Source organism: Neltuma alba, unplaced genomic scaffold (genome assembly GCF_004799145.2).
Source record: "Neltuma alba isolate B1F8T4 unplaced genomic scaffold, ASM479914v2 tig00000217_pilon, whole genome shotgun sequence".
Taxonomy (NCBI): Eukaryota; Viridiplantae; Streptophyta; class Magnoliopsida; order Fabales; family Fabaceae; genus Neltuma; species Neltuma alba.
Genome location: NW_021631964.1, coordinates 57736 through 68607, shown reverse-complemented (window position 1 = coordinate 68607; position 10872 = coordinate 57736). Strand labels below are relative to the sequence as shown.

The following is a 10872-nucleotide window of genomic DNA, read 5'->3' as shown; positions in this document are numbered from 1 at the left end:
TTTTAATTTTTATATTTTCAAGATTTTTTTTTGCGATTTTTCCAAAATAAAATCCCAAGCTAAGGGACTCTCCAGTAGAGGTGGGAATTAGAGTCGGCCTTTCAAGGCCGAAATTTTAAAAATACTCTAATTTACTAAGCCCGGCCCTTAAGCTAACGCACTCAGGGCCGACCTGTGAGCTTTTGGCTCGTTTAAGAAAAAATGTTATTTTTTTATATTTCTCTTTTTTTAATCAAGAAATGAAAATAAACCAATGAAATTGTTATTAAAAAACATAAATATAAATAAAATTAAGTCACAAATACAAAATATCATCATATATAAATATCCATCAACATCCAAGAACATCTAAAACATTTATTAACAAGATAACAACATCCAAAAGTTTTATCTATAGTGCAATTGTGCAATAAATAAACATTATCATTAATCTTTTGAAACTTCATCATCACTATAATCAATTACTCTTCTTCATAAGTATGTTTTTCTTTCGTAACAAAAACATCAAGTTTTTTTAATATGAATTTTACTTTTAAATTTTGCAATCCAACTATTATTTTACTTTAATGTGAGAAACATTGTTGTTGAAACTCATGAAATTCTAATTCAAATTATAGAATCACAAGTTATACAAGTATAAAAACACTCTATTATCAAATATATCGGTTTAAAAATATCAACACATATAATATAAATCAAATCATTATTAAAGTCCAAATTAACCCATTTTTTAAAAATTTAATTAGATAAATTATTGTTTAAAACTAAATAAATCAAATCATTCTGTAAATTTTAATTTTAAAATGATAATAATAACTAAATATTTGAAATATTATTAACAATATAAAAAATTAATAATATTAGAATTACATAAATAAATTTAAAAAAAGAAATATAAAAAGGCTAAACGGGCTGGCCCTTTTAAGCCCTCAGTCCTCTAGGGCCAGCCCTTTAGGGCCTATTTCCCATTTAAGGGGAAAAATTTCAAGCCCGACCTTCATAATTTCAGGACTTAAACGGGTTTGGCCTGTTTTCCTGGCTCTACTCTCCAGTATTATACTTGATGAACCTGAGAAATATATCTTATTTTCAATTAATTTTTTTATGCATCCGGGAAAGACCTTATTTTCAATTCATTGTTATCGTCAAAACTTTGGGATTTTAACACTTAGCAAGGGCTATTGTCACATTCCCAAAATCATTTTTTTTTCCATTTTGAATTTTTTACTTTCAATTTTTTTCTAATGAAAAACAATCGCATAAATGTAAAATTTTGAGCATTCTATGCCTTTGTCTTGTTGAAAATCTTTGCATCAATAAACTTCATTCATCACCAAATAGGAGTTGGGTCTAGCGGAAGGGGTTAGTCTCTCATAACGTGGCAAATTAATGTTCGAATCTCTATTGGGAGAGGTACCCACATTTAATGCCTGATAATGTCTCGAATATGATTGTCTCTAATAGGAAGATACTTATGTTTTAGCAAAAATATAAACTTCATTCATCATTTTTTTTACAGGTGAATTAGATTTTAAGAGCTTATTAGGGTTAAGAGTTAAGACATGTCTTTAAGCTCACATAATATTTATAGAAGTGCTTACAGATCATCCATTAATAAGGTTCTCACATTGATAGCAGGATTTAAACTTAAGGCTTTATGAGATTATGAATTGACAACTTACTAATTAGATCAATTCTTATTGGCAACTTCATTCATCATTTTGCCTACACAACGATGTGCGCTCGAGTGACAGTATAAGGGCATTAAAAATGAAGGTTTTGGGGCATACTAGAATCCAGCGACTCGCTGACATTAAATATGTTGTGCGCGTTGAAAACGAAAATAGCCTCCAGATTTTGTGCGTCTGTGTTTGTTTGCAAATCTTCATTCATTCATTTATTTAATTTTAAAATTTTTTTGGGTGAGCCAACTCCTCCTGATTTATTCGTTTCTTCGTCTGCAATTGTTTATTTTTAATATTATGCGACTAACATGGGGACAATAGCCGTATCATATTTTATTTTTATTATTCAAATACAAAGTCCACTTATGGACATTGATGTAGCCTAAGGTATTTATCATTCAAATACAAACTCTAAATTTAAAAGAAGTATTTATCTCACACAGGCAACGTCCCGTGGAAAACATTTATGTATGTCTAAATGTATCATAAATGCATTTCTTTTGTTACAAACGATTTTGTTCCTACCAAAAAAAAAAAAGAAGAGATTTTGTTTTCACGCACTATATCCATATCGATTATTGTTTGTACTTATAAAAGTACTACCTCCGATCATAATTATTAAACCTTATTTGTAATCTATAAACAAAGTCTTATAATTAGGACCAAAAGTAGTAATATATATCGAAAAAAGCAAATAAAATGATATGAATAATTTTAGGAACAACTCATATTTTAAATATTTTTAGATGTGAAATTACATAATAAAGAACTAAAATACAACTAATATATACTCCTCCGGTCCTTAATATAGGATCCAATTCTTGAGTTAGTTTTGGTCCTAAATATAAGACTCATTTCTCATATTTATCAATTTTCTCTAAATTACCCCTATGGATACTCTCTCAACCATAATCAAGTAGAAGAGGGAGAGGGGGTATTAAGAAAGATGATTATGGTGTTTTAGGAAAAATGTGTCACATTTCTTATAATTAACTAACTTACCTAACTTTCTTAATCTAATCAAATTAGTTAAATGGGTCTTATATTAAGAACCAGAGGAGTATTTTAGTTAGAACTTTCACGATTTTGAAATAATTTAAGAACTTCTAAATTCATGCCTAATAAAAGTTGCACATTTTAAACGCCCATACGTTTAAACTGTTTCTAAAATATCCTTAAGCTGTCTATGTGGACATTTGAAATTAGGTGTTGGCAAACGGGCAAATCTGACAAATTAAAGCCTGATGTATGGAATCAGAGGTGGTAGTTTGCCAAATTGAATTGCATAGCTTTTGCAAATTATGGAATATATGTATATACTTATATAATGTTCCAATAAGATTTTGTGCCGGTGTATTGTATTATGAGAACAGATGCATTCAATATTTCTATTTTTAGGGAGCATACGTTAAATTTTTTTCCCTATTTCTATGCAAATAAGATTTTGTGCCGGTGTATTGTTGTTATGATGCAACTTTGTGCTATTTGCACATTATAAATGTCATATCTATAAAAGCTTTTTATGTCATGATACTATAATCCTTTTATCATGTGCTTACAGAAGTTAACATCCATGCTGATTGGCTTGCATGACATGCTGATCATAAGTGACATGACCATTACAGCCTCCAAAACAGGGCAAGAATTGTGTAATGATTTTGTGAACCCACTTGATCTTATCTTTATTATAAGTCACTTTCAACTAATAATTTTATATCAAGAGATCATGGTTAAGTCATTAAATTTATTATAAAGTGATAGATTTTTCTAATTTTACTTCTCTTAAAATGATGTAACTTAAGTTTTCTAACTTTGTACCTCAATTAATAATAGGTTAAATTGTATATTTAGTCCTTCATTTTTATAGAGAGTTTTAATTTGGTCTCTTAACTTTAAAAAGTATATTTTTAGTCCTTTAACCTTAAAATTATTAAAAAAATAATGACATTGAGATATTTTTAAGTACTACCATATTAAATTTAATTTTTAAAACAACTATAATTGTCATAAAAACTTATCATTTAAATAAGGTTAGTTTTTAAATATTACAGCAATTTTTTCCCAAAAAACTGCGATTTTAATTAATTTTTAGGGTATTGGTAATTTTGAATTTGATGATGATTAGAATTTAGAACTGGTTTTTCTATTTTTTTTATTTATCATTACACCTTAAATACAGCTGCAATATTTACGTATGAGATACCAAAAAGCAGGAGCACTTGCCTAACTTCTCTGACCTGGCAGCCGTTGTATTGAAAATTTTGGGTGGGAAAGTAAACTGCAAAATCAATGGCCAAAGAGGCAAAAATGAATATTTTGGTTCGGAGTAGATGAAAACGATAGAGATATGAAGAGCGCACAGCATCGTGGAGAGAAGTGAGAAGCATTTAATATCCTCTAAAATCGGTTGGGTTTTGAGTTGTATATTCGCACAATTTCAATTATTTTTGCATTTATGGCCAACGACTTCTCTCCCTCTTACTCTATTTTTTCTTCAACAACTCTCGAGTCTTTTAGACCAGCAAAGGAAAAAGACAAAGCGCAAAGAAAGATTCTGAGCAATTCTAGCTGTAGAAGTAAGGCAATGCTATCGGTGCCTTCGCTTCCACACAGTTTTTCCAGGTCTTCAACCTCTTAGCTTCAGATTTCGCTGCAAAACTACTTGTTTGAAGAGAATAGGTTTTGCAGACATGGGTAACCGGTTTATTTGCATGACTAAGAAAGATTCAAAAGATGTGGGATCGAAAAGCAAGAGAATGAATCGATCACAGAGGAAGCTGTTAGCTGAGGAAGAGTATTTGCATCGCCAAGCTCTGTCTATGGCACTTCAACAGCATCAATTGTCTCAGAGGTTTGAGGGGTCGATGTCGCGAAGAATTGGATCCACAAGCTCTAGGAGACGCAATCTGCCTGATTCGGTCACCAATAATAAACAGGTGCGGGGACCAGATTGATAGTTTGACTATGCTTGTGGGTTATTGCCATTTTTTTAAAAATATTTCTTGAATTATTTGATCGGTGGGAAAAAGTGGGTCGTAATGATTAAGGATTTTTAGTTTGTGGGCATATGCTAGTGGAAGATACTAGCAATTTACTATGAGAAGGGACTTTAGTCAATAGTCCAAGCCTAGTCTGAAAAAGTGCACATAGAAAAGAGCAAGGCCTTTTTCTTTCTTTTCAAGCGCTAAAAGGCGCGTTGGAAGAATAAGAGGATTTCTGGCCAGGAAAAAAATGGGAAAAAAGGGGGAATAATATGGGCGTTGATTCATTGTGCAACCATAAGCTGATTCAATTTATATGTGAATGATGCCGGCGACACAAGCAGCCCTAACATTTCATGTGAAATCATCCTTTTGCTTGCTATTGGATCTGACGCGCTTTTGGATTATTTTTATCTGTAAGTGTAACCGTGGTGTTTGTGACAGTTTCACACAAAATCCTTGTTGTATAACGTAGGGTTCAATCGTTTTGAAAGTGCTGTAAGCAATCGCTAACATATTCCGTGTATTGTATATTAGTCCTCAACCATTGTCAACCATATTTAGTGCCAGATTTTGTTGAGCGATCTGTCCACGTAATCAAGATCTGAGATGATGGTGCATGCATGATATGATACTAGTAACTTTCTTTGTGTTTTGGTGCTAAATAATTCAGTCTATTGTACGCATATTTTAATGTTGTTTGGGGGACATATACTTAGTGCGAACTTGTATTAGTGCTGGAAAAGAAAATCATTCATCTACTATGAAGAAACCTAGGTTTAGTTTATTTTTTTGAAACCTGATTCTGCAATAAAAATATAATAAATGAAAATTTCCAAATTAGGATTACATGCTTGGGTATTTCAAAAATTTCTCCTTCAGTTCTGACAGCACACAATTGAAGAATCTTAACTGAGTTCAGTCCTTCATCTGTACATCTGTGCTTTGAATGTGTGCTTGCACATTGATTAACAGTCAGCTTAATAGTTCTTGAACTTATTGTGGTGACCTGGCTTTCTATGACTTTCGCTCTTAGATTACAACATAATCTTCTATACTACATGCTCCGCAGGACCCAGAATTTCTGGAGAACATAAAAATAAAGAAGTTTGTTTTAGTCCATGGAGAAGGTTTTGGAGCTTGGTGTTGGTACAAGACCGTAGCCCTTCTTGAAGAATCAGGATTGCTTCCTGTAGCATTTGATCTCACAGGTTCTGGAATTGATCTCACAGATATTAACAAGGTTACTACATTGGCAGAGTATTCAAAACCATTGGTTGATTATCTTGAAAAGCTTCCTGAGGATGAAAAGGTTAGAAACTTCATTTGGCATTCTAAAATGCATGCAACTTAAAGCATATTAACTTTGGTGTCCTGCAGTCTGTTATATTTCTTGCAAATGGGAATTTCGCAGGTTATTCTTGTTGGTCATAGCATTGGTGGTGCTTGCATTTCTTATGCAATGGAACACTACTCCCAGAAGATCTCAAAAGCAATTTTCCTTTGTGCTACGATGGTGACTGATGGCCAAAAGCCATTTCATGTTTTTGCTGATCAGGTACCTAATCAAGGTTTACTTGTATATGTTTCCAGCTGAACATTTTAGATTTCAAGTATGAAGAATGGATCCTGAAAGATCTCAATGATGTGGATGCCAATTAAATTTTCTGTTTCCAATTTGTTGTAGTTACCCCTCTTTTCCTCTCTTATGCTGCGCAAGCTCTACTAATGTATAGTTCCATGGGGAAAATCCTATGATGACGAACATTACGTGTTACTTCAATTTATGATATGTTGGTTGAAATTTATTAAATGATTATTTATATTTCTAGATTACAAATTCTATGCATAAATATTAGGGTGAGAATCTTCCTACTTGTGAATTGTAGAATGTGCTTACTTTCATGGTTTTCTGTTCAATGTTCAATGAAACCAGCAATTGTGGAGTAAACCATGTTTCAATTGGTTTTGCCCTTCTCATTTCTTGGCAAACAGAGTCCATCTTGTGGAATTCTTTGAAACAGAGTGTTATTTTGTAATTCTGCCTATGTTTCCAATGGAGAATGTTTGGGAGGTTGAAAATTAAAATTTGAGAAAATGTTTAAAAATTGAAAATGAAAATTGTTCCTAGGAAATGAAAATAAGTATTAAACTGAATTATTTTTCTCCAGCTCTGTGCGCAGAACATATATTTTGCTTTAACAGACACCTAGCGAACTCTATTGGCCATGGCCTTGCAAAGATTGTGATAATTGAATTTTTCCTTATGATATGTTTTTTATTTTCATGAAAGGACAATTTTTGCTTGGTTCATATTGTTTTTCTTTTTTTGACATAACAGAATTGATTCTTTTTCTCACAAGATAATTGCATTGCAGCTTGGATCTTCTGAACAGTTTATGCGAGAATCAAAGTTTTTGATCCATGGAAATGGAAAAGAAAAGCCCCCAACAGGATTTATGTTTGAGAAAGAGCTGATGAAAGGGTTATATTTTAACCAATCCCCAGCCAAGGTATGCAAGATACCGTTTTCATGGTAGTTTGCTTGGTTGCTGCACTTGAATCATTCAATTTTACTTTTTTGGCCAAAAGCTGCACTTCCTACATAAATATTCAAATCTCAGAACCGAAGGCCTTTTGTTTTTCCATTCTGGTACATGTCAAATAATCCCCTTGTTTATCAGGTTGGTTACACTCTGTTCGTCTGCTGCTTAAAACCTAAATTGCCTCCCTTTGGAATGCTCTATTAACGGATTGCTGCCTTGAGTTATTTTCTGTCAAAAATTGTGTTAAATATTTATGTAAACTACGAACATGCAAACTACCATTAAATGAAATCATGAGTAAGCAAAGTGCTAACCAGGGTTACAATTATTGGGCTGAAAAGAGTTTTAAATGAAAAGAAAATTATAATGAAATGAAAACAATGTAAGGGAAAAAAAAGAAGCTTGTTTGTTTGATATGCATACATTTAAGGGGGGCAAAAAAAATTCTTCTCCAAATGTTGTTTGGTAGGATAGAAATTGAAGAGGAATGAAACAAGATGAAGGGGGAAAGCTGAAATGCTTTTGAGCCTAGTTGCATAAATAGCCTGGTTTTGTTCGGAAGAGCTTCAGGGCAATTTCAATAGCAGACAGCCATTGTACCAAGCAAGAGAAGTGAGCATTAGCGTTGTCATTTGTATATTGAATGCTCAAATGACATTGGAACTTTGATGATCACTGTGTATCAACCATTTTTTATTCGCCATAAATGTTATAAAATCAATTGCATTTTCTACACATATCTAAAACTTTGAAAGTTGTTCTGGTTTTCTCTAGGGGCAGAGATATTTTCATTAAGTGAATCTCTGTGCTGCTTTTAGCTCTCCACATCTGTATTCATGTCTTCTATCTTCTGGCTAGGGTATGAATTACTTTCTTATCTCTAAAAAACCTTTCTAGCATTTACCTGCCCATGTTAGAGAAAACATAATGGGTTACATTTGGTAGATCATGACCATACATTATGGTATGCAAAATTTCGGCTTGTGTTTCAAAAATATTCTTTGTAACTTGCTAAACTCATAAATACGATGCTTCTTCTAATTGTGCACTTTAATAAATTTATACAATTTACTGCGACCATTTCCTCTGGTATTTTCTTGTATCCATGTGCAGCCAAACCTTGTGATTATACCCTTATTTGCTTGGTAAGTTTTATATATAACTGGTTCAAAAATATTGCAAACCTAGACAATCATGAATTGACGTCTACAAAAACATACGTTTTAGAGATACGCTTCAAAATATGCTTGTGTATGTTGATTATTTTCTTAGCTTATGAACTTTATGGGTAGGCAGAATCTTGTTAAGAATTTACTGGGATGATAAGACTTAACATCAGGCACATTTCAGGATGTTGCATTGGCCATGGCTTCCATGAGACCTAGCCCACTTGGTCCAATCATGGAGAAGCTGTCTTTGTCACCCGAGAAATATGGTTCAGGCCGGCGGTTTTATATTCAGACACTGGACGATCATGCGCTTTCACCGGATGTTCAAGAGAAGCTGGTGAGGGAAAACCCACCAGAAGGAGTCTTCAAAATCAAAGGCAGTGACCACTGTCCATTCTTCTCTAAGCCACAATCCCTCCACAAAATTATGATGGAGATAGCTCAAATTCCTTAGAGTAATGTTCAAAACATCACTGTTACTTCCACGCCTATATTTAGATTAAGAAGCTAGAAGAGCATAGTCGACGATTATATTTGTATCTAGTTCACGGAAGCCCAATTGGGTATTGTATTTTTATTTCTTTCATCTTTGAAATAGAAAATAGGAATTAGCATGAGTCTGTTTATTAGTGAAAAGGCGCAGGTTTAATCTTTTTTGTAACTTTCATCATGTGAATAGTAATTGCTGTTCCCTTGATATTATTATTATTTTGCTTAAAGTACTGAAAAAGATATCTCTTCATTCATTTAAAAGTAGATTTTAGTTTCAACTTTTGCTAAAGTACTACTTTGATATTGAAATTAAATATATGACGTTTTACTGTTTAAAAATTACCCGTCTTGGGTAGTTTTTTCATCTGGTATTGGTTTAAAAGAGTAATGAATGCACCAAGACGCTTCTCCATAAATAATGTTGATAAAAAGGCTAAAGTATTTTTTAATTTATATAAAGTTTTAATTTGGTCCTTTTTAGCAGGAAAAAAATTTAGGGATTCAACTTTTAAAAATTATACTTTTAGTTCTTTTATCCTAAAATCATTAACAAAAGGTGATAATATTGAGATTTTCAATGTGAATACTATTAGTATCTCAATTAACATAAAATGCTGATTTAGTAAATTTAATGATAATTATATAATTAAATGCTGACTTAGTTTAAAAATGTGTAAATTAAAAATATGTTTAAAAAAAAAACCTAGGTGCCTTCATGTCCTTACAAACTTAATGGTTTTTTTTTAAGAAAAAAATTTCAATTTACACATTTTAAATTAAAAACTAGCATGTCTGTTTTTTTCGCCAACAATATGTTAGCATTTAATTGCGTATGTATTGTTAAATTTGTTGAGTCGAGTTAACGGTGTTAAGGGTTATGAGTCATGGTTATGCGGAACTTTCATGATCAATTAGGGGTTACCCAGATCAAGTGAACCTATTACAAGCAAGGTAATCCATGCTATTGAATCAACCACACATTAGGGGGATTTAAGAGTTAATTAATAAACTAGAGACTTGTTGGGATTACCAAACTTAAAGGTTGTCGAACTCACAAATTTTAAATTGTAAACCCTAAATGAACTCATAACAATGACGTAAACTCATAAGAATTTATTAGTTTACCTTTATTAATAAATAGTTATAACCATATGTTATCATCTTTTATTCTCGTAGTAGCAATAGCAATAGAAATAGAAGTAACTAGAGTCTTTAATTTATCCCTTAGAGTTCCTCATAATTACTGAGAGTAGTTCTAAGCTCGAACATCGCAAGTTACATCTATAAAATAAATAAAGCGCATGATTAGATTAGGTTATGTTAACCTTATTATATCATTGATTAACTATTTAAAAGGCTAGAATGGTAATTTCTGTAAAAATTCCCCAATCACAACTTGGCTCTAATGCCCTTTTCACTAGAAGCCTATAGAGATGATGATTCTTTATCATTCTCGCGCTGCGTAAGAAATTTAAACAAGAAAAACTTGAAGTCTACTATTACAAAGTCAAAAAATTGTTCAAGGAGTCAATGATAAGTTAATTTTTATATTAAATCTTCTACCATTAATTCTAATAATTTCATCCCGATAGAAAATTGTTAGTTTAGAATGGAAATGTGTTAACTAAAAAATGAAACATATTATCTTTAAGGTTGGATATTATGATAAAGTTTCATCCAAGACATATTACAAATGTATATGAAGATAGAAAGTTATTAATTTAGAACTAAAATGTGTTTAATTATGAAATGAAATATGTTAATTTTTGAAGGTTGTATTGTGATTAGAGCTGGGAATATGGGTTGGACCCACTAACTCACCAAAAATGGCGGTTAGGGTTAGCCTTTGGCCAACCTGCCACCACCTGAAAAATATGAACCCGTACCGCCACAGTCCGAGCTCGCTGCGAGTCGGCCTCCAGGTTGAACCCACCTAAATTTTTTTTTAATATATTAAAATATCGGGAGAAGGTGGACTGGAATTCTAGAAAGACAAGAA

At 32.2% G+C, this 10872-nt stretch overlaps 1 protein-coding gene across 1 annotated transcript; it reads left to right on the top strand.

Annotated features, from left to right (window-relative positions):
* The first annotated feature begins 4149 nt into the window (after positions 1 to 4149).
* LOC114759740 (putative methylesterase 12, chloroplastic) lies at positions 4150 to 9123 on the top strand. Its single transcript, XM_028949004.1, has 5 exons — positions 4150 to 4621; positions 5739 to 5978; positions 6081 to 6224; positions 7045 to 7179; positions 8563 to 9123. The coding sequence occupies exons 1-5, from the start codon at positions 4376 to 4378 to the stop codon at positions 8833 to 8835; spliced, it is 1038 nt and encodes a 345-aa protein (XP_028804837.1). The 5' UTR covers positions 4150 to 4375; the 3' UTR covers positions 8836 to 9123.
* The last annotated feature ends 1749 nt before the right edge of the window (positions 9124 to 10872 follow it).